Raw genomic sequence first — 25218 nt, forward strand, 5'->3', positions numbered from 1 at the left:
GCAGTTCAAACTGGATCATCCAGTCTCACTATGAGAAGGTGTCCTATGTGTCTGGATCATCACTGTTGACCACCCACCCTCAGGTCAGCCAACACTCATCAATCAGGAAACGCTGCAGAGCTGCTGAGTATGCTTATATATACATCATGATTTGCTGATGTAAAAAGGTTTTAATACATTTTATTATTATTTTATTATTTTTTATAATATAAACTATATGAATAGAATTGAAAAATATTAACAATAATAATGAAATATCATTTTAATATTATTATTTTAATTTTATTTACTTTTATTTTATTATTTTCCATATTTGGCGATACCTTAACTTGGAACTTGTTGAGTGTAATTTATGTGTAATTAAATGTAATTTACAGTTAAATGTATTTGTTTATTGACCAGTAAGTTACAGATATTATCCAACACTTGCTCCAGAGACATGGCTTATGGAAGTATGCGGGTGTAAGTGATGATGCCCACCCAGCTTACTGCAACTCTCGTAGTCACATTGCACAAACTCCATGTTACGTTGCTGTCGTGGTTATAAACCTCAGTACTCTATGTTCTTAAAAAGATGGTTCTTCGTGGGTTCTTTAGTAAAGAAAATGGTTCAATATAGCACCAAAAATGCTTCCTCTGTTGTGACGACGTCAAGCTTGTAACAGTAGTGGAACCCTTTTAGATGCTAGATTGAATCCTTTTCAGTAACGTTCTGTATAGAACCATCTACAGCACATTCTCTATCAATCTGAAGAACCCTTTCACAGTGCAAAGGACCCGTTAATCATGCAAAGGGGTCTTGGAGGGTTCAAGTTCTATGTAGAACCACTTTCTTTACCAAAGAACCTTTGAAGAACTATCTTTTTAAGTGTGTAGGGTGTAATGTCTGTAAACTGGCCCTGCAGCTTTTTTTAAGGCTGTAACTAGGAATAAATATGTATACTTTTATTTTCAACATAGGCCTACAAAAATAAATAAATGTGTATTTAATTTCTTTAAAAAGATTCTTATGAAGATATAATTTCTAACGGTAGGCGTTACTGCTTCACCCATTTTACCATATAGCCTATACTTTTTACATACAGCAATAAGTGAGAAAATTAAATATGTTATAAATAATAAATAGTAAATGTTTAGGTTTTTCATCAAGTGAGAATGCAGTTATGAAGCCTGTGTTCTTGATGGGCTTCTAATGCCCCCCTTGATGTACGTGTGTGTGTGTGTGTGTGTGTGTGTGTGTGTGTGTGTGTGTGTGTGTGTGTGTGTGTGTGTGTGTGTCTGTGTATGAGGAAAGGAACTTTTTTCGCAGTTCTGTTTTGGCCATTAACATTTAGTTACATATTGCTTTTTTTAAAATTGAGAATTAATTTCATTCTCTTACATTGGTGACAGCATTTTTACTAATGTTTCTTATTTTGTTTTATACCAGAAGGTTCCAAAAACAGAACCATAAGAATCTAGCACCTGACAAACTTAGGCTCCTGTGTAGAAAGAAACTCAACATGCAGCCCGGGACTCAACTCCTTATTGAACCGGCTCTACTTTTTCCCCTGAGTCATTAATTTAGTAAAATGTCAGTGCAGTTCAGCTGGCCACTCAGTTTCTCTGAGGATGAACAGAGTTTTTATTTGACCGTATAGGACCTCTCACTGTATTATTCAGGATGCAGCTTGTGCTTGTGTTCCATTATGTTATGGCACATGTTTCACATCGCAGCAAAGCCTGAAATGGACTTAGCGTGGCTTTAGTCGCATGCCTGCGCTGTTTCTGGTATTAGAGTTTACTGTGTCGCTCTGCAGCCCATGGACCAGAGCTCCCTGAAGAATAGTGACGTCCTCATCCTGACGGGCCTGACCCAAATCCCCACCGCCAACCCAGACGGCATGCTGGGAGAATTCTGCAGCAACTTGGGTCAGTTGGTATTTAATTAATTCATTAATTTTAGTTTTATTTATTTATTTATAATTTTTTTAGATGGTTTGGTCAAATATCAAATGTACACCATTATAACACAGCTAATCTAAATGTAACTGATCAGTCATGACATGTTTGGTGTTTGAAATGTACTTATATAGTATAAATTGTGCAGTGTAATTGTCAGTGAAATATTATATTTAGGTTTGTCTCCTGAACAGGCTGTGTTAACTATTTTCCCATATGATTTTCAAAAATCAACTAAATATGTGATTTGACTGGGGGTGTTTAAACCTATTGGTGTTTTACAAAGCTAAAAACAGTAGTAATAGCCATCTTTCACTCTCTAATTTGTCTGTACTTGTATAAACAATCAAACTTCAGACACCGAACGTGTCTTGGCTGCTCGACTCTGTTTGATGTGAGGGGACAATTGTAGAATTTTTTTAATCTTGTATGTCATTCTGCCATTTTCATTTTATATATAAATATATATATATATATATCTATCTATATATATATATATATATATATATATATATATATATATATATATATATAAATTTATCTGATCTGTACTCTTTATCTGTTTATTCTCTCTATGTTTCTCTCAGCCATGACAATCCGGGCTGGGGGGAATGTGTTGGTGCCATGTTATTCCTCTGGAGTAATCTATGACCTGCTGGAGTGTCTGTACCAGTTCATGGACTCAGCTAACCTGGGAACCACACCCTTCTACTTCATCTCCCCTGTGGCTAACAGCTCGCTTGAATTCTCTCAGATATTTGCAGAGTGGTATGCAGACTCATATGCAGCTATCAGTGCATTTTACAGTGTTATTTTCCTGATGTGGGTGGGGTCAACAGCTGGGGCTACACGATATAGACAAAATACCATACGGTGATTAATCTGCTATATAGTGTTATGTGCCTTGTTATACACTCACTGGCCACATCATTAGGTCCACCTCTCTTGTATCTCAATGTCCATTTTATCATGTCCTCTTTGTTATTCTCCAGTCACAGATTGTAGTTCTTCTGTTTCTCTGGATAATTTATTAGCTCAGGATTGATCCACCACCCAAATAATACTTGCTCTGTAGTGGTCCTAACACTGGCGAACAGGGTAGAATGGGGCTAATAAAACAGATGGATCTACAAAGTGCACCTATATCATAAGTAGAGAATAAATTGGAGTGTAGACACAAGATAGGTGGATCTAATAATAATAAGATGACACTTGTCTTGAGTGACATCCCATTCTTAATCCATAGGGTTTAATATGACCCTTTGCCCACCCTTTGCAGCTGTAACAGCTTCAACTCTTCTGGGAAGGCTTTCCACAAGGGTTAGGAGTGTGTTTATGGGAATTTTTGACCGTTCTTGCAGAAGCGCATTTGTGAGGTCAGACACTGATGTTGGACGAGAAGGCCTGGCTCGCAGTCTCCGCTCTAATTCGTCCCAGAGGTGTTCTATCTGGTTGAGGTCAGGCTTTGTGCACTGGCGCGCAGTCATGTTGGAACAGGAAGGGGCCGTCCCCAAACTGTTCCCACAAAGCTGGGAGCAGGAAATTGTCCAGAATCTCTTGGTGCTGAAGCTTTAAGAGCTCCTTTCACTGGAACTAAGGTGCCGAGCCCAACTCCTGAAAAACAACCCCACACCATAATCCCCCCTCCACCAAACTTTACACTTGGCAGAATGCAGTCAGACAAGTACCGTCTCCTGGCAACCGCCAAACCCAGACTCGTCCATCAGATTGCCAGATGGAGAAGCGTGATTCATCACTCCAGAGAACACGTCTCCACTGCTCTAGAGTCCAGTGGCGACGCTTTACACCACTGCATTCGACACTTTGCATTGCGATTGGTGATGTAAGGCTTGGATGCAGCGGCTCAACCATGGAAACCCATTCCATGAAGCTCTCTACACTGTTGTTGAGCTAATCTGAAGGCCACATGAAGTTTAGAGGTCTGTAGCGATTGGCTCTGCAGAAAATCGGCGACCTCTGCGCACCGTGCGCCTCAGCATTTGTCATTTTACGTGGCCGACCACTTTGTGGTGAGCAGTATATCCACTGCCTTGACTTTAATTTCTGGTTTAAGCCACGCCCATTTTAGTTTGTAATTTTAAAGAACACTTTGAGAAAAGTAGCATCCAGGAATTTGAATTGAGTTCCAGTTATCAGTATTGGTGTCGTGTTTACACATTTTTATTCTAATGATTCATATTCATACATTACATTGCTGAATACCTTTTACTTCTTTTATCAGTTTAAGTGTTTTTCTCAGAACTTTTACTGTGAACTCAGAAAACTGTTTTTGTTTCCTCAAGGTTGTGTCAGAATAAACAGTCCAAAGTTTACCTCCCTGAGCCTCCTTTCCCACACGCTGAGGTGAGTTATTATCGACCAATCTGATCAATAAGTTTGAGTTTGGATGTTTTTAGAGTCAGCATTATTGTCTCGCTGCTGCAGTCTCCATGAGATCATAGCACTAATAATAATGCAGCATAATAATCTGTGAACAGATTTCCAGTAGCGGTGTGCCCATGTGGAATTTCTGGGTTGATAATGTACCTGATAATTAACTTCTTGTTGATGCCAGTACTTACAGTATATCAGTGACAAATCAATTTACTTTTTGCATTTTACTACAAGTTTGCAATATAACACACCCTGAGTTGCCAGTGTATTAGGTCCACCTGCATTATATCCATACTCATTAACTATGTTATCAGATCTGCCATATTGGTGCACTTTGTAGGTTTAAAAGTACAGAGATTTTTATAACTTATTGGTTACCATGTTGAAATTACAGTATGTTTTAATACATAATCTCTTCTCCTTCAGTGTCAAGGCATTATAACGTCTTAGACATAGCAGTGGTATTTACAGTAAATTAGTTGTCACCCGGTGTCTAATTTGGCTACATTGGTGTTCATGCATGAAGTGTAGAAAAGAGGTGAAGAAGAGGGTGCAGGCAGGATGGAGTGGGTGGAGACGGGTGTCAGGGCTGATGTGTGACAGAAGGATAGCAGCAAGAGTGAAAGGGAAGGTTTACAAGACAGTAGTGCGTCCTGCTATGATGTCTGGTTTGGAGACTGTGGCTCTGTCTAAAAGACAGGAGGCTGAGCTGGAGGTGGTGGAGATGAAGATGCTCAGATTTTCGTTGGGAGTGACGAGGCTGGACAAGATTAGAAATGAGCAGATCAGAGGGACAGTGAAGGTGGAGCAGTTGGAGATAAAGCCAGAGAGGCCAGGTTGAGATGGTTTGGACATGTGTTGAGGAGGAATAGTGGATATATTGGGCAAAGAATGTTGGAGATGGAGCTGCCAGGTAGAAGGAGAAGAGGTAGACCTCAGAGAAGGTTTATGGATGTAGTGAAGGTGGACATGGAGATGGTTGTTGTAAAAGTAGAGGAGGCAGTGGATAGGGCAAGATGGAGGCAGATGATCCGCTGTGGCGACCCCTAAAGGGAGCACCCGAAAGAAGAAGAAGAAGGTGTTCATGCATGAACTTCCCATTGAAGATCCTGACACATCATCTCAATGGAATTAGCTCATTTGATTTTATTCATTTGAGCCATTCAGAGGTGAACTAGCTTGTGTGTTTTAAATCATTGTCCTGCTGGGTAACCCAGTTGCTCTTGAGCGTTGTCATAAACTGATGGGTGGACAAGAAATTGGGAAGCAGGCAAGTACTGTTCACAGCGCTGTATGTGGGAATGCCACCAACAGCAGAATGTTACGTGACTTCAGAAGTCTTTTTATTTTCTCTCGGTTTCACTCATTAACTCACTCTCGCTCATGCAGCTGATCCAGACCAATAAGCTGAAGCACTACCCGAGCATCCATGGCGAGTTCAGCAGTGAGTTCAGGCAGCCCTGTGTGGTCTTCACTGGCCATCCGTCACTGCGCTTCGGGGATGTGGTTCACTTCATGGAGCTGTGGGGCAAATCCAGCCTCAACACCATTATCTTTACCGGTCAGGTTCACACAACTAACTATACACCTTATCAGCAAGTTCTGCAGTAATAATGACAGAAATATTACTATCTGGAAAGATTGCTTATTCTCTTGTAGATTCTCTTATAATTTAGACAAATAGTCTAATTTACACAATTTACCCCCATGGATTACTGGAGTCTGTCTTATAAAACATTCAAAGTAGACAGGGTTCCTGTTTCAGCTTCACAAAACCATCCACAACTCTAAAATCTTTCTCTGTTAACCGAAGTTTAGACACTCAGGCTAATCTTTGTGAAAGCATGACGTTTATGATGAACAGCCAGTTTGTAGGGAACGCATGGAGAAGTCAAGCAGCTTATTTTTTTTAAATGGGGAATTCCCCATTTTCAAATATATAATATAAACAAAGTCAGAGTAGTTTGGTCTGAAATGGTTCACTGTAGAGAAACTTACTCAGATTTCTTTACAGTGGTGCTGATAGGAACCAGGAGTCACCATGACTACAACAGAAATATAGACATTATATTTACTATCCAAATCCACCAGTGAAACTACATGTGTCTTCTGAGTCTTATATGTTAATTCTGGTAAAGTAGTGGACAATATGAAAAAATCCATGTTCTTTTGTGACTGTTTGTACTTCTCAACCATGAGTGTCACACACACACACACACGCATGCATGCATATATACATATATATACACACACACACACACACCACGGGGCAGAGGTTAGGGAACTGGCCCTGTAACTGGAAGGTTGCCGGTTCAATCCCCAGTGCTGACAGTCTAACAGAGTTAGACACCTGGGCTGCCCACCGCTGGACAGGGCTGCCCACCACTCTGGGCAAGTGTGCTCACTGCCCCCTAGTGTGTGTGTGTGTGTGTGTGTATTCACTAGTGTGTATGCGGTGTTTCACTTCGTGGATGGGTTAAATGCGGGGGTGGAATTTCCCTGTTTGTGGAATTAAAAAAAAACCCCACTTAACATATATATATATATATATATATATATATATATATATATATATATATATATATATATATATATATGTATATATACAGACATACATATATTGTTGCTATTGGAACAAAACCTTCGTTTTTGCAATTTTTCAGTTTTTGACATAATTTGAAAATGCCTGTTACTCTTTACATTGTATGTACATTTCATGACGAATGGACCAAAAGAAAGGGCACAAAATTACTTGGAAAAAACTCACATTAGAAGTAGAGCTGGTTTTTTCCTTCCCCTGTAAAGTTACCATTTTGGAGATACAGTTGGAACAAACAGTTAAGGTTTGAGACAGACACCTCCTAATAGAAAGTACTTTATAATTGATGGTTTTCTGTGTATTTAGCTTATTGCTTTCTCAGTTAATGCTTTAAGTTTAAATAGATCATAATGTAATCCTTGTATCTAAAGCATGGATACTTCATATTTTTTTTATATTTGTTTATTTACTGTGGGATTGCAGTGTGAATTGATTCGGTAGAGTTGTCCTAATATGGTCTTTGCATAATGCTGAAGTTTCTCGTGCTGGTCTGCGCAGAGCCGGATTTCTCCTACCTGGACGCTCTGGCCCCCTACCAGCCTTTGGCTATGAAATGCGTGTACTGCCCCATCGACACACGCCTCAACTTCCACCAGGTGTCCAAACTTCTGAAGGAGGTTCAGGTACACACTCTAATCCCTCTGCCATATGCTCTGAGCTTCTGACACTGAACAGGAGGAATCCACCTCAAGGTCATCCAGAGTTACGAGTTACTCAGCACTGCACTTCCATTATTCCCCTGGCAGTGATAATTTAATGATGTCAAAATGTATCCGAGGTGGCGATTGAGCTGCGCTGATTTGAGAATGTTAGAATCAGTTATTATTGATTCATGTTTTTCATTGAAGTACTTGTTTCTTACATATTTTTGTATGTTTTGACATACAAATAAAATCAGAAAAAGCTTGGTTTATTGTGAGTGTTGTCTAAATTATATGTAAATAGTTCCTCCAATTACATTTATGCAATTAGCAAATTTTTAAATATAATCCGGGATCATACCAGTGTAATCAAAACAGTGTAATCACTGTTAAAGAACTGTAATAAATTGATTTGTTGGTGGGGTCAGAGTCCACTGTAACCTCTCTCGTAACTTCTATAACTGCTCTCTGTTTTGTATACAACTGTACCCCTGGTCAAATGACAGTTAACACATCCTCTACAGAGAACACACGTCTGCAAATATTAATGCATCTATGGGGAAAAATTTAATTAATCAATGAAAAGTGGCCTTTGCAAGATGTGTGGCACATTTTATAATTTATGTTTTAGTTTTTATAATATAAACCGAGCAAATAAATATAAACTGTGCACTAAAATGTCCATAAAAATGTCACAATTAAGTGTAAGATGAATAATGAAGCAAGATTTTATTACATTTACTTACACTGAAAGATAAGACTTTTTTTTGATGAAACGACCAGCGGAAATAGTTCAAAATTACTTCTAAGGAAGTAAAAACGTAATTTCGGACTATTTCTTTTGGTCATCAGATTTTAATACAGTGAAAACAGCAGTTGGTGTTTTCAAAGTATTTAAAGAAAAAAAACAAAAAGATTCGTATGTATTTATGCAAATGTATCTATATTTGAATTTTTCTATATGCGTATGTTGCAGCCTCTCCATGTGGTGTGTCCTGAGCAGTACACTCAGCCTCCCCCGGCTCAGTCTCACCGCTCTGATCTGATGCTTGAGCTGCAGCCACCTCCCATGGCGTACCGCCGCTGTTCAGTGCTGGGACTGCCCTTCCGCCGCAGATACGAGCGCATACAGCTGCAGCCTGAGGTAAAGCAGGACAATAAGGGTGGCAGTGTGTTTGGGAATGCACAGGCGGAGAATGTTACAAACCAGTTCCAAAAAAAGTTGAGACAGTATGTGAAAGTTGTAATTTGTCAATTTTACTTGACCTGTATTTTAACAAAAAACTAATTTTACGTTTTTCATTATCAGCATAAATATATAATCATTCTGAAACTGACCCCTGCAACACATCCTCTGCGTGGGTTGGTAATGACATCATCGTCGTTTTCCGTGTTGTGAGAGACGCAAATTTCAAAGACGCTTTGAAATCTGATTTGAGCAGCCAGAGCCTCTCGAGCGAGCATCTGTGAAAATCCGACTGGGATCACATTTCAAAACAGCTTCAAATGTGGTTTGGGTCCTACTCTCAAAAATCGAGTTTCTTGTGTTTTTTAATGTCCAGACTATCAAAATCTGCGTACAATCTGGATATGCCAAAAATCAAATTTGGACTGGCAGTCTGAACACAGTCTTAGACAGGCATCTAGTGCAGCATCTGCAAATACAAGTAAAGACTGTGAAGTCATATATTAACAGCTTGATCTCATCTAACGTGCCCTGATGTACAGTGGAAACGTGTATTTATCTGAGTAGTCAACCTTTCAGAATGTTCATGGGTATAATGACGTTGTGTTCTCTGGACCAAAGAAAAGGGCCATCCAGACTATTAGCTTAAAGCTCAAAAGCCAGCATCTGTCATGGTGCTGTATGTAGGAGTGTAAGTGGGTTACTTACGCATTTACAAAAGCACCTTTAATTCTAAAGGGTACATAGATATTTTTGAAGCAACGTCTTTTTTTTTTCATCTTTTTTTTCGTTTATGTTGTGCTAATTTAGGCATTAAGGTATAAGAGTCCATTACTCATTACTTTGGCATCCACATCAGTGAGGATCTCACCTGGTCTCACAACACACATCTCGTCCCAGCAGCGACTGCACTTTCTGAGAAGGCTGAGGAAATTCGGCATGCCAGCCAAAATTCTCAGTGCCTTCTACAGGAGTACCATTGAGAGGGAGCTGGTAAGAACAATCACGGTCTGGTATGGAAACTGCACTGCTCAGGACAGGAAGGCTCTCCAGCGTGTGATCAAAACTGCCCAGTCCATCTCAGGAGCAGCCTTCCCCTCACTACAGGACATTTATCACACCAGGGTCATCAGGGACAGTGCACACCCCCAGCACAGACTCTTCACACTCCTACCTTCAGACAGACGTTACAGGAGTGTGAAGTCCAGGAAAACTAGACTGACCAACAGTTTCTATTCACAGGCCATCAGGCTGGTGAACACCTCACTCACTACCTCTTCCCCTCCCAATCTGAGCCAGTTCAACTTCGGCAAACTTTGCACTCAATAACTGCACCTTACCTACGCTGTACTGCTGCTGTCAGAGCAACACTGTTTACATCTGTTACTTGCAACATGCACTTTATGAACAGCTGCTCTACATACTTGCACATGTAACTTAAATTTTTCTCTCAACTTTGCACATAAAACTACTTTTTTACTTTTGTTTTTGGTGTTATTCTTATATTTTCTATTTTTTCTATTTTCTTCTAAGATTATATTAAGATTATATTTGGTGAATGGAGGAACAGCAAAGTAAGAATTTCATTGTACAGTGTAACGTAACCTGCTCTGCTGTGCACGTGACAAAAAAAATCTTTGAATCTTTAATCACATCAGCCACATTAGCCCGTGTAAAACTAAAGAAGCAAACTTAAGACACCAAAACTTGGTTTATGGACTGCATTTAAGAAGAGAAATTGGTTAAACCATTCCTGAAATATTCCTTTAAAGAAGCACGTATTCCTATCACACAATGTGGATTTTAAATGTGCTTTTTATTCAGATCTATATTTAATAAATTCATCTTCTCATGGGAAAGAATGCTGCATCACAAGTCTTCATTAACTATTAATAAACCTCTGTCTGAATCAGTGTGACACCACAAATCTAGTCTCTCAGCTTGCTTTCCTACTATTTGATAAATAATTAACTATCAATTAATGTCGGTTTGTCTCAGTGTGATGCTTCATAAAGAAGAATGCTTCTAGTTGCGCTGTCCAAGCCCAGGGCAGCACACGGCACAACTGAGTTTTGATCCGAGTGGAATTAAACTCAGGCTTGTTCATGCAATGCGGTGCTATCAATCTGAGGAAAGTATAACATTCTAAAAGCAATTTGACGTAAGTGAGATAAGCTGTGATAAGATCTGATTTTTTTAATAAAGTAGTGTAGGACTGAAGAATCATGAGCAAGGGCTAGTATCTAAACACTCTCTCTCTCTCTCTCCTTACAGCTTGCCAAAGCTCTGGTGCCCTCTGAGATTAAGCCTGGCATCTCCGTGGCAACCGTGTCAGCAGTTTTGCAGTCCAAGGACAACAAGCATGTTCTCCAGGTTTGTCTGCAACGACGATTAAAATCTTTGCGTTAACAGAAAAAATGCATTTCTTTAATAATAATAATAATAATAATAATTTTTCCCTTCCTTAGAGACGAATTTCTCAAAATTTCTAAGGTGTAAACAGTGTCACTCGGAGTAGTTTGATGTGAAATGGTTCATTGCAGAGAAACGTATAGACTCAGATTTCTCTACAGTGCTGCTGATAGGAGCCAGGAATTGTGATGGTATGTTTGTAAATCTGAAATAAGAAGTTTCTTTGGCCACTATTTTGCTGCACAGCTCCTTGCATGTACCGCTTCACCATGAATAGATTTTAAAAAAATATGTTTTAGGCCAAAACCTTCACAGAACTATCATAAAACAGTGTCTCGTGCATCAGGCAGCACATTTATAACCACTTTATGTAACAACTTTTCTTCTAGAGGCTTTTTAAGCATCTGCTTTCTGTGGGTAGTTCTGTGAGCTATCTGGCTTTACTTGGTGAAACTTTCATGCAACTTGTCACATGATGTGACCTGCATGCCGCGTCATTTCTTGACAGTTACACAGAGCAACTCAAAAGAAAAGTTGCATGTAACACTAGTTACTGCACTAGTTACTACACTGTGTAGTTCTTACTAGTCTGTATATGTAAATATTATTATTTTTTTAATCTTTTTTTGTCCAGCTGTCATTCCCAACACAGAGCTGTTTTTTTCCCTTCTATGTCAGTATACCTGTCTTGTCTGTCTAGTTCTTGAGTATAAATGTGTGTTTTTATGTGAAACCGTTAAAAATTGATATTTAAGAAGCTGTTGTGGGTACAGAATATTTGATGTTTTGCTTGTTCTGTTTTAGAAACACAAAGTTCATTGAGGAGCATCTCTCTTTCTGTACACATTTCCTACCTTTGGTTTCCAAATAAATCTGAGCTTTGTGTGAAATTAGAAGAAGAGAAAGTTAATCTAGCTTCATCGAAGAATGAACACCGGCACAAGCAGCCGTTCACTGTTAGCTCTCCAGTTAACACAGCTGGTTACAGAAATTTGAGCTTTGAGAAAAGTGTGTTTATTTCATGCTGCAGATAACTGATCAAATGAGAAGATAGCAATGTAATAAACTGCCTTCTGTTTTATTTTCATGTCCATTGTTCCAGTGAAATTTTAAAGTAGATTGCTCGATGTGATCACATGATGCATTACTGCCAATTTGATTGGAATTTCAAGCGAGTTGCACAGCTTTACATTATCCAACTTCAGAGCAATTCAATTTCATGTAGGTTTCAAGTAACTAAAGGTGCATGAAAGTGCATGAAAGCCAGCCTTAAAGGCACATCTGGTTTATCACCACTGCAAACAGTTCTGACCCGTCAGGCTTCTCTAGAAAGAAGCATCAAAGCATTTTCTAGCATTTCACACCAAACCATTCGAGATGACTTTATTTACATGTTAACGGGGTTAATTATGCAAAAATGTTCATATGTCAGTTCACACCCAACCTGCACAGCTTGTGCATCGATTTCTTAACTCAAAGTATTAACTCAAATTAAAAGGAGTTCTGTTGGGTATTTTAGGCCCTCGTTATGTTGTATTAAATTAAATGTATTTTATGTGATTTTATTATTAATTTTATTATCTATCATTAATGCGCTGGTTTTTAATGAAATTAAAGCTCCAACTGAAGTGCTGAGCAGATGTCATTGTTGAATTATTAAGTATCTAAGGTGGCATCGACTGCTGTATTTGTACACTTTCATTTTCTGAGAAAGTGGTTCAAAGTGAGGGATAATGATCAGGTTATTACTGCAGGTTTGTTGTGGTCATCGTCTTATGTTTCAGCTCTAAAGCTTCAGACAGACGGTCTGAAAACTGAAACTTTAATTGAAAGTGGGTGGGTGTGTGTGGGTGTGTGTGTGTGTGTGTGTGTGTGTGTGGGTGTGAGAGAGTATGTAACCTACAATGTCAGCACCAACAAAATAGCCCAAACTTTGTAAAGTGTTTTTTTAGGTACTCACATACACAGTGCTGTGTGAAGGTCAGAGACCATTATTTAATTTCTAGTGAAAACGACTGTCAAGGACAGGTTATTCATTTTACTGAGATATTTGAAGATAGATAACGTAATCCACTTGCATTAAGAAGGAGAAAGTCAAATAAAAATATGTGAAAAAAAACAGGACACAAGATCTGGAAGACCACCAGGATCAGATAAAGAGCACTTAAAGCTTTCATCTCTGAGAGAGAGGAGAAAGTCAAGCTGCTTCAGATCTGAAAACATCCACAGGCGTTTCTGTCCATCCTTCCACTGGGAGAAGACCACTCAGCGCTGTGGGTCTGAAAGGATGTGTAGCTGTCGAGAAGAACCTCACTGAGAAAAGGACACATTGAACAAAGAAGCTGAACAATAGACTGACCACCCCAGAGTCCAGACCTCAACATCACTGAATGTGTTTGGTTGCTTCAGAAAATGATCAGCCAACTTCTAAGACTGGACTTTGGAGGCGTGTCTGCAGATTTCTTTACTGAAAGTGAGTCTCCTGAAAAGAGTGGAACCTGTAATAAAGGAAGAGTGACGCACTGAACACTGAAAAGAATATATAATTAAATAGTTGTTGAGGCTTTTGTGTCATTTTTTATGTGTTTTCTTTTTTTCCATATGCTGAAAAATGAATAACTTGGACTTAATGGTCGTTTTTGACAGGAAATTAATGGAAATTAAGGGTGATGTCCTAACCTAACTTAAGACCCAAGTGTGTGTGTGTGTGTGTGTGTGTGTGTGTGTGTGTGTGTGTGTGTGTAGCCAGTACCAAAACCTACTCCAGTGCCCCCCAGTAAGAAGAGGAAGAGGCTGATGGAGGAGGTTCCAGAGCTGCTGAGCCCAAAGCCCCTGCTGAGTGGATCCATTCCACTGGACGCATTCCTGGCCTCACTGCACAAGGTGAGTTTCCAGTTTATTAAGTACACTTACCTTGTACTTCCCCTCATAATACAGTTGCAGACTGTGGTCCATCTGTTGTACGGTTTATCAGCCCCCTCTACCCCACTCATCATTGGTCAGTCTCTGACCACAGAACTGCTGCTGTCCAGATATTATTTGAGTGGTGGTCATTTCTCAGCACATCTGTGACAGTGACGTGTGTGTGTGTGTGTGTGTGTGTGTGTGGTGCTGAAGCTGGCCACTTTATCAGAAATTATGATGGCAGTAGCTAATTCAAGTTTTGCATAGGTTCTCTTTGAGAACTTTTTTTTAATGCACTCGCAATCATCAGATTCATCCGCTCAGAGAAGGCAAGCAAAGTGCGTGCAGTGTTGTTTTGCACATTGCATGCAATTACACATTTCTGCCAGAGAGGTCCAAATCCCCAAAACGGAAGCGTCAGGTGAACTGATCTTAAATCTACTTGATATATCTATCTAATATTTCCCATTTTGATGGTTGTGCGCTCATTAAAATATTATCTAGCTTATTTCTAGACACTTTTCAATTGTTCTGAGTAATTTTATTAAGTAAAATCATCTCTCTTTACTGTTTCCAGCACATTTCTTACAACAAGCAAAATTATATGCCAATATAGTGAGAGAGTTTCACTTAAATTACTTCAAACGAGTAAAATGTCTAGAAATAAGATATATAATCTCAATTTAAGCTTAGAACAGTCTCACCAGGAGAAATATTAGATTTATTGACTGCATTTAGGATCGTTTTACTTGACAGGATGCCATTTTTTGCTGTGTAGTATAGCTGGAAGCCATGCCTGTTGTTCGGTTTATAGTTTGTGCGTGTGCGCACACACACACACACACACACACACACAAACACACACACAAACACACACACACACACGCGCACACATACACACACAACATGCAGTTTTGTTGTTATTGAATGTGTCCTGTGGGGAAACCGACGTGAACGTCTACGCCAGAGGTTGCAAACCAAATTTTAAGAAGAGCCATTTTGTCGTTTCAATAAAAATCAGACCACATTGGGAGCCACAACATTGTCTGTCCGTTTTAACATCTTGGCTTTAAATAGGTTTCAGTGTGTGTGTATGTACAGACTTACTTTGCTCTGCTTTAAGCTTTAGCTCAGCTGTAGCAGCTTTTCTTGCATCTCAGTCAGGAAACTTTGACTCAAAAGTAGAACAGTGTCTTTTAAAATGTCTCTCAATGTTCTACTTTTTATGAGGCTGAAGTCAGTTTCATTCACCAGCTGCTTGTTTGAATTTTCCTGTTCCACCTTAAATGGTGCCTGAGGCGCCAGAATGTAACTGCTGCACCATTTAAGGTGGAATGGAAAAAATTCAAACAAGAAGCTGGCTGTCGAGAAGCTGACTTCTGCTTCTCGACTTTTTAGTGTTTCACACTTTCTCGTGGCTGATTAAACGTATCAGCAAACCATCTGGAGTTAATATAAATGCAAATAAGTCAGATCATCTTTAAATGATTGATGTTGGTCTTGAATCTCTCCCTGTCTTTTCGTTAGCCATTAACTAGGCGAGATTGTTGTCTGCATTGCTATGGTGACCAGCACTCTGCATGCCAACCTTTCAGGGTTTAAGGGAGAATTAGCTGTTCTACATTAACATTTTATTGTTAAAACTGTGTTAGAACGATCAGTACAGCTTTATTTTACAGCAAAGGAGGAATATTTTAATTTTACCTTCCAATTTTGCTGTGGAGCTGCATCAGGGCTGTAAAAGAACTGCATGCAACTCCTGAGCCGTGTGTTGCTGACCCCTTCTATGCTATGACCTTTTAAGGCTGTCTGTTGAAATTTAGCGAAGTTACAGAGACGCTTTATCCCAAACTCATTCGATGAACAAACCCCATTAATGTTACAACCTCCTTTAGTAAAACTAACCCAGCTCAAATAGGCCTTATGTTTTCTCTCTTGGCCGGCACGGTGGCGTGGTGGGTAGCACTGTCGCCTCACAGCGAGGAGGGCCTGGGTTCGATTCCCCGGCTGGGCGGTCAGGGTCCTCTCTGTGTGGAGTTTGCATGTTCTCCCCGTATCTGCGTGGGTTTCCTCCGGGTTCTCCGGTTTCCTCCCGTAGTCCAAAGACATGCAGTCAGGCCAATTGGACGTGCTAAATTGCCCCTAGGTGTGAGTGACTGACTGTGTCTGTCTGTCTGCCCTGCGATGGACTGACGACCTGTCCAGGGTGTATCCTGCCTTCCGCCCGAAGACTGCTGGGATAGGCTCCAGCATCCCCCCGCGACCCTGACGGAGAAGCGGCTTAGAAAATGGATGGATGGATGGTTTTCTCTCTTTTTCCTCTTTAATTCTCTCTGATGCTAAATAATTATCGTACCTTGGTGAAATGAATCAGGTGTGCGGTGCAGGACAAAAGAGTGGAGCCCTTGTTTCCTAGTGAATAGTTCTGTTTGAAACTAGTAAACTCTGTGTAATGAGACAGAGGGCATACTATAAATCAAACTCTTTAATTGCAGCCTTTCGATATCACCTTACTGCACAGGCAAAGGTCATGAGTTTGATTAATATATGATTAAATTGCGGAGGGCTATTGACTCAACGCTGTGTCGTTGTCTGCAGCAGTATAATTGCAATAAGACATTTCATCCATGTCCTACAGGCTTAATTAGAGGCTCTGGAGGACGCTGTAGGTCAGGAGCAGTCTGGCAGCAGCGTATCACGTAGATCAGTCTGGAGAACGTCACGTAAATGGTGCTCTATGCGTCATATATTCAAGTTTATTTGGTGTGTGTGGTGTAAAAATGGATCAATGTGAAATTTTGCTGATTTTAAGTCATCCTGTGTCCTAAACCATGACAAATCTGCACAACCTTAATGGAGACCTGGATGTGGTTTGAGTGGGTCGAGACTATTTTTTGGGATGTGTTTACAGAGATTTGGGTGACTATTGACTTCCAGTGTTAGCAACATTTGCTTTGCAGCTCCAGTTTAAAGCTAAAGAAGCAAAATTTGGACACCAGATGTGTCTTGGCTGATGAGCTACATCTGGGCTTAGTGGAAAATGGTGCAAATGAGATTTTTCACCAAAGCATTGCTTTAACACAGACATCTGTAATACCGCGCAGCTCATCTCTCAGTGGAAAAACCTGCTTAAAGTGCTTCAGAGCAGTTTTCCAGGCAAAATCAAACTGTTTCATTCTCTTCTGGTATGTTATCACGTCCCCCTACCCCCCTTACACCCTCAGTGTTGTAGTGTACTGAGAGAGGAGCTTTTGACGGGTGACATGTTCGTTCAGGGGTGCGTTACAGACCCCTGTCCTAAGGCAGAGCTCAGACCCATCAGGATGACAGGAACTAGAGCAAAACTCTCTTAATCTTTGTCTCTGTCATCATCATCGTACATCATCTCTCTTATTATCTTTTTCTGTGTACTGCTCTCTCGCTCTTTGTTTATCTTTTTCTCTCTCTCTTTTACTTGCACTCCTAATTTTGTCTCATTTTCTCCAGTTTTTTTTTACTAGCTCTCTCTCTCTCGCTCTCTCTCTCTCGCTCTCTCTCTCTCTCTCTCTCTCTCTCTCTCTCTCTCTCTCTCTCTCTCTCTCTCTGTCTGTCTCTCTCTCTCTCTCTCTCTCTCTCTCTCTCTCTCTCTCTCTCTCGCTCGCTCTCTTGTCTCTCTCTCTGTCTGTCTCTCTCTCTCTCTCTCTTTCTCTCGCTCGCTCTCTGTCTCTCTCTCTTGCTCTGTCTCTCTCTCTCTCGCTCTCTCTCTTTCTCTCTCTCTGTCTCTCTCTCTCTCGCTCTCTCTCTCTCTCTCTCTCTCTATGTCTCTCTCTCTCTTGCTCTCTCTCTCGCTATCTCTCTTGCTCTCTCCCTCTCTCTCTGTCTCTCTCTCTCTCTCTCTCACTCTCTAAAAGTCCCTCTCTATTGTGCAGTTCTCTCTCTCCCTCTCTCCCCCTCTAATCCTGGCAGTCGTCCACAGTCAGATAGCGTATCGATCACACACTAATTAAACTGGAAGCCGAAAGCTGTTGTGTTTTCTCGGGTGATTTTCGACGGAGGCAGCGTCTCCTGCTCTGCCCCGCGCCCGGCTCAAGAGGAATCCACACACTTTTAATTAGCTCATACCTCAAGAGGTGCTGTATGTTTTTAGTTTTTTTTGTAGCATTGTACCTTTACCTCCTATGAGAAAAAGGGGGTTTCTAGCTTTAGTCACAGAGGCTGTTTTTGAGTTGGTTTCTGTCATAATGCAGTGGTTAGAGCATCACATCTCTACCTGCAGCGTTCAGCTCCAGCCCTAATCCTCCGCTCTTGATGGAGTCATTCAGCCAGAAATCAAGTGAGCTTCTTTAGGTTTAATACCAGAGCTATGGAGCTATATAATGTAGCTTAATAGCATCAGTTATCATTGAGCAAACTGCAAGCCTATATCAACACAGAATTGCCTCAAACTTGTTCATGTGGTTTGTACATATACTGTTATCTATAAAATTGATACAAAACACGCATTAGGATGTTGAGCACTACAATCCAACACAGTTTAGTCCATGGTATGGATAACAGTCAGTCACACAGAGTCAGAAACCACATAATCAAGTCTATTAGAGAAACTGAACATCTCCGCCCAGTTTGAGGTCAGTGAATGATGATTTAAATATGCAGTTTATGTGATGCTCTTTGGTTTCAAGTCCCTTATACTAGCCATTTAGGGCCCTGAAACACATCAGTCTCTGTCAGACCGTTGATGGGTGTTGGTTTATGTGGTGTATCCTGCAGTATTGGCTCTAGACCAGGTTGGAGAATATGCTGTATATGGTTCTAAATGGAAAAGGTTCTGTATAGCATCAAAAAGAGTTCTTCTCTTGATAGAAGATAAACATCATAACTGTGCTATGTAGAAGAACCATTCAGAAAGGGTCCATTTAGAACCATATACAGCATGTTGTCCATCAGTCTGAAGAACCCCTTCATCATGCAAAGAACCCTTTAATCATACAAAAGGTTTCTTTGAGTGTTCATGGTTTTATTTTGAACCATTTTCTTTGTTAAAGAACCCTCAGAAACATCTTTTTTAAGAGTGCGGTCTTTACAGTGTGTTGTACGTTCTCACAATGAAAGAGAGCAAAGCAAGAAAGCTGCACAGTTCAGAGAACAGCCTGGATCCTCACCAGTGAGTTTTATCACTACTGATGGCATTTTAACTACCTTTATTATAGACAGACAGATCACTTTATTAATCCTAGATTATTATTGCAGTTATTATTATTATTATATTGCTGTTGTATTGCCATAGGCTATTTACACACACATAAACAGAAAGTAAATAAAAATAATAAAATAAAACAACTACAAAAAAAAAATTAAAAAGTAGTAAAATTGCATAAACATTATGAAATTGACAATGCGGTGGTGCATGTCCCCTCCAGTGAATCAACCATGTACTGTAAACGTTAAGCTATGTTAACGATTATGCGGTTTGAAATATTTATGGATGTATAAACAAAATGACAGTGCAATGGTGAAATCTCGAGCTGAACCACGAGCCCTTCAAGCCTCGAGTACAGCTCGGCTTGACCCGCCATCCTTCAAGGCGCGTGGAAGACCAGCGTGGAGAATGTTCTCTGTACTGGCACCCAGGTGGTGGAACGAACTCCCTCTGGCTGTCCGAACAGCGGCGTCTCTCACGGTCTTCAAACGCAGACTGAAGACTCATCTCTTTACACAGCATTTAATGAGCATTGAATTAAGTATTGTTTAAAATTTATTGTGCTCCATTTGTACATCATATTTTATTGAATTGCACTGTGTTTTGTAGTTTATTGTATTGCATGGCACTGCATGGCACAGAGTTCAGAGATACTGTGTGTGTGTGTGTGTGTGTGTGTGTGTGTGTGTGTGTGTGTGTGTGTGTGTGTGTGTGTGTGTGTGATGTCCAGCTTGTATTCATATGCCTGAACTTTCAAACAAGTGATATGTGAATATTGTTCACCCAATTAGAATATATTTAATATTGTAATGAATAAATACAGACCCACTGAGCTCTGAAGATGATCTGAAAACACAGAAAACAGGTTTTGTCATTGTTGATATTTTTTTGGAGGGAGTTCAAATTATGCAGATTTTCACAAGAGACGAGAGGTGATGGTGAGCTGACGAAAGACTGTTGTCAGAGGCCCTTAGTTGGTTCTAGTTCTTCCTTGTTGAGCCTCGCAGCTCCAGTAAAGAAACAAACTTTGGCCACCAGACATGTCTTGGCTGATCGACTGCAGCTGGGTTAAGGGGAAAATTTATTAAATTAGATTTTTCTCTATATCTTTATTTATAAGTAACAGCACACTCTCCCAGTCAAATGTTTGCACCTGTTCTTTTTAGGGCGAGTCAGTGACTGAAGAAGCATGCTCAGAATGTGTTTTGCATTTGAAATCAATCAAACATACCTAAAAGTGTCAGATACTGCTGTGTTTCCCAACCAGGCATAATAACGAGTTTGGAGTGAGGCCCATATTTAGCACAGGTTTGGAGGCAGCCAGCATTTCCAGCCCTCATTAATGCTGCACATCAGAAACAATAAGCAGGGTTCTCTTGCAGCGCACAGCGTTTCTTACAGCTTTCCTCCTCCTGTTCTCTCTCTCTCTGGTCTTGTTTAATGAATCTGCGTGTGCTCCACCTCCTCTGCTTCACTTCAAAGAACCGCAGAGGCCCGGGGGGGGGAGGAGAGGCGTAACATTCAGATCCCACTGCAGCGCCGCTGCTTCTCCCACACACACAATACTAGAGTTCTGACTTCTATGCCAATACTGAATTTACCCTGACTACAACATGAACACGTAATGAATTATGTTTACTTTCAGCTTGCATTCAGTGCCGACAGATTGGATATATATATATATATATAATGGAAAAAACAGGCTGTTCTCCTGCATTCCTGAGTGCAGTTTACATAGTTTCATTTTTTGCCCCAATATGTTAAATTCTGCAAATAAACACTAAAATTATGTGTTAAACAGTTTAGAGTCTACAGTTCCATCTTTTTTCAGTTTTATTGTCAACCATAGACCTGTCACTATTATTACGTAATCACCTGATCACAGTTATTTCAGCAAACATGTAACTGACTGCAGTCATTTGCACAGTTGGTGTTTTCTCTTTTAGTGATGGCATAAACAGGATTTTAAGAGATCAAAGCAAATGAAAGAATAGATGGGGAAAAGGTACATGTATTTTGGGTCACTGCATTCTGGTCCCAGGTCAGCAGCTTGTACTTTTTCACCACAGCGCGGGAAAACATACAACAGCCCTTGTTTGGGCTGGTGACGGGCTAGACTCCAAAGCAGTGTATTGAATGCATCGCGTCAATCCAACCAGTTTAGAATTCGAGTTTTGGACATCACTTTTATGGTTTGGTCAGTTTGTTTTTTTGTCACTGCTGTTTGTATTCAAAATGTAGGTTAACGCTGAACTGTGCCATCTCCATTTTCAGTTTCGTTTGGCATTTTAAATGATCATAACGATTCGCTGACAGTAAATGACATAATTACCTAGGCTACGTTGTAAATCAGGGTCACCCTTGATGTGCTCTGGATATAAATGAAGGTTGATTAATTGAAATTAATTGAAATATTTTTTTACAAGCCTTTTCCCAGAGTCTGTCACACATGTACCATGAGTTTTGTAGTTCAGTTGTAATTTAATCTGTACAGTTATATTGCTCAGTTAAATGTTCTACAAAACCTACTATAGTTACGGTTGCTGTGCCTGTATGGTTGCATACCTTTTCAAAAAGGTTCCAGCCTTAAGTGCTTTTTAATCAGATATTTCCTAATGGCGTAGCTCTGCACTTTCCCTTTCCATTGGCAATGCTGAGATTTGCCTGTGGAGGGTTGCTCAAAACATTTGAACTTTGTGTGTCCTTGAGTTCTGGCCCTGCATCTTCCTTGCGCATCCCATTAAAAACAGTGTGTGTGAAAGCACAGCGATACATTTTCCACATTCAGTGTGAAAGCAGTTTAACAGACACATGCACTTACAAACGTGCTGTAGAAAGAGACTCATAACTCTCTCGAGTCTCACATCAGTGTTTCCATTCATTTCTCTTGTTTTAGTCATTTAAAGCTGATAGAACAGAATTAAAGCCTTTCAAGCACAACAGGAGATTCTTAAAGAGGACATCATATGAACTGTCAGAATTTCTGCATAATTGAGATGTAAACAGTAGTTTGATCTGAAATGCTCGGCTCGAGTGAAACTTACAGTTAAGAGTCAGAATTGTTCACCGTGGTGGTGATAGGAACCAGACGTCTGGAAAGCTGAATGCACCTAAAAGCTTCCGTGCAGCAAGTTATTACATAAAGTAATATTAAATACATTGCAGATGCCTGAGACATTGAGTGCGTTTATATGCACTCAATAATCCGATCATAATCAAATTTCTGCAGTTATCTGATTATTCAAATGGCCATGTGAACAGCGCACACTGATTTCTTAGATCAGAGTAGGGTCTAGAAGTTTGATCAAGAAATCCGATAAAGAGTGCTGAATTTTAGCTCAGGAATCAGATTTCTCAGTGCAGATAGGCCCTTACTATTTCTCAGTCTGCGCATGTGTGAAAACGGACCGCGGTACCGTAAATAAGCAAGCGCCATTGCTGCAAGACACAGCAAAACACTTTACTCAAGTGCATGTAAACATGTTGATCAGATTACTGAAAAATCTGATTTTCTGCAGTTTTTTGGGTTATCAAGTACATGTAAACACACTCGTTGTTTACCGTAATAGTTTTGAGATAAGATTTTGACCTAAATCCTATCTTTTTAATCCATCCATGGTAAAGAGGTACATGCAGGGCGTTATAAGGCAAAGTAGTCCCTAGAGAAAATGAAAAAGTCACATAAAAGAATAAAAACCAAAGCCAGACAAATAAACGCACAGCTTGGCGAGGCAGTACATGGTAAGATGTAGTACAACTACAATACTACAAGGTCTTAACATACAAGACACAGTGTATTATTTTGTAATACGATGCTGTTAAGATGTAAACAAAGTCCTTTAGGGTGGTTTGGTGTGAAGTGCTACATTCTAGAGAAGCTCGTGTCACAATTGTTCACAGTGGTGGTGATAGGAACCAGATGTCCACCTCTAAAAGCTCGCTCCCAGAAAGTTATTATCTAAAACGATAAGAACTACAGTGCAGATGTCCGAGACATTGTTTTACAGTAGTTTTGAGAAGGTTTTAACCTAAAACATCATTTTTTTCAAATCAATCCATGGCAGAGAGGTGCCTACAGTGTGTTATAAGGCAAAATAGTCCCGAGAAAAAAAGAAAAATAAATTGTATAATGTAAAAGAATAAGCAGACAAATAAAGCAGACAAATAAAGACACACAGCTTGGTCAGACAGCTAACATGTTCACTATTGAGCAGTACATGATAAGATGTTATGAGACTACAATATAAGGCCCTAAAACACAAGATACAACAGAGCACATTTCCAGCACTGAAATACTTTGAATTAAGCAACAATCTGAAACAGCCAGAAAAGCCTGCAGGTCGGATGTCACCTGACTTCAATATTTGTGCATAATGAATTGGTTGAGATGTAAATAAAGTCATTCCGAGTGATTTGGCGTGAAAGGTTTCGTTCTAGAGAGACGTATAGTCAGAATTATTCACATTGGTGATAGGAACCAGATGTCTGAGTTTAACTGAAATGGTTATGAATATGCTGCTTTGTCATTGTAAGGCAAACCAGTCCTTGAAGAAAACATTTATTTCAGATTTCATTATGCAAGAATTCTGAACATGTGTAGGTTCCCTGGTGGTTTTGGGTAGTAAATAAAATGTCTATGTTTGTGTGGTAGTCATGGTGAATTCTGGTTCCTATCACCACCACTGTAAAGAAATCTGAGTCTCTACCATCAACCGTTTCACACCAAACCACTCGGAATCACTCTTTACATCTCACCGATTAAATTAGATTAAATCTTGAAAAGACTGGTGGAGTTCTAATGTAAAACATTACAAATAAACAGCTTTACCCATCAGACTCCACTTGTACACTCCTTGCACTTGTCCACTTGAACTCTAAATGCCTTCTCTGAGCAGCAAGTGTCCCGCAGAGGGGATTATGGGTAATTTGAGCACCTCTGGAACTGCAGAGGTCATCAACAGCCACGCTAAAAGTGCCCGTTAAAATCAGCCGCACCTGCGACTAATCATAACCTGCATGGCTGCAGTGATTGTAGTAATAAAAGTAATAACCTTTGTGTACGTAAGGCTTAAGTGCTGTACATGCAAATTAAGGCAATTACTGTGAGAGAATAACTGAGATTACAGAATAATAAATATGAACTAAAAATAAAACTGAAGATACTTAAAACACAAATGTAATAAAATTAATTAGACAACACAAACATTTTGGTTCTCAAGCTAAATCTTAATTTAAAGCTAAAAGGTATGTTTAGCCTAAACATGTTAGGCTTTGGATTAATTGGGAATTTTTTTCAGGATCTGCAAAATTTTTCTGTTCTAGATTTGGATCAGAACATTTACATTTGCAGCGTTTAACAGATGCTCTTACACAGAGCAGACTGTAAAAAAAGACAGTGTATCTTGGCTAAAGCAAATAATTTAGTCCAAACTTCCCCCGAACTATAAGATACTGCCAGAAACAAGACTGTGTTGATACCTATACCAGGCCCAAAAATATGCGTGTTGACAAAGTTAAAATGGAAAAGAAGACTTCCAGGTTTGACATCCAAAGCCGGTAAACGGAATTACAACCATTGTAATACACAACCCCCCATTTTTGGGGGCTCAGAAGTAACCGGTCAAACTCAGAAACTTTTTTTTAAGGCTCTAAATGACCGTAAAGCTCTGCTTACATCAGAGTGTCTGGTCTGTTTATGTTCCAACATGTGATCTTAGATCTGTATGGACTGACCATCTGCGAACACCTTCCATAAAATACAGAAACATGGAGAGACTCTTTCATTTATTCTGCTTCTAAACTCTGGAGCTCAGTTCACCTTTTATTAGACAGCCAAGCTCAGAGCTCACATTTTGGAAGCATTTAAAAACGCATCTCTTTTACTTAGTGTTCAATTAAAATTTGGTATTTTTGTTCAATTCGATCTGTCATTTAGTCTATTACTTTACAATATCGCCTGTCC

General features: G+C 39.8%; 1 protein-coding gene across 1 annotated transcript in view; it reads left to right on the plus strand.

The window, feature by feature from the left end:
* The window catches only part of ints9 (integrator complex subunit 9), a 38677-nt gene that overhangs the window by 9157 nt on the left and 4302 nt on the right, over positions 1-25218 (plus strand). Inside the window, exons 8-16 of the mRNA XM_017695630.2 lie at positions 1-83; positions 1800-1911; positions 2529-2709; positions 4245-4305; positions 5725-5896; positions 7433-7557; positions 8552-8719; positions 11036-11134; positions 13919-14056. The exon at positions 1-83 is cut by the window's left edge and continues 52 nt beyond it. Of these exons, the coding sequence (XP_017551119.1) occupies positions 1-83; positions 1800-1911; positions 2529-2709; positions 4245-4305; positions 5725-5896; positions 7433-7557; positions 8552-8719; positions 11036-11134; positions 13919-14056 (1139 nt within the window). The remainder of the gene's footprint in view (positions 84-1799; positions 1912-2528; positions 2710-4244; positions 4306-5724; positions 5897-7432; positions 7558-8551; positions 8720-11035; positions 11135-13918; positions 14057-25218) is intronic.

The sequence above is a fragment of the Pygocentrus nattereri genome, chromosome 4 (assembly GCF_015220715.1).
Source record: "Pygocentrus nattereri isolate fPygNat1 chromosome 4, fPygNat1.pri, whole genome shotgun sequence".
NCBI lineage: Eukaryota > Metazoa > Chordata > Actinopteri > Characiformes > Serrasalmidae > Pygocentrus > Pygocentrus nattereri.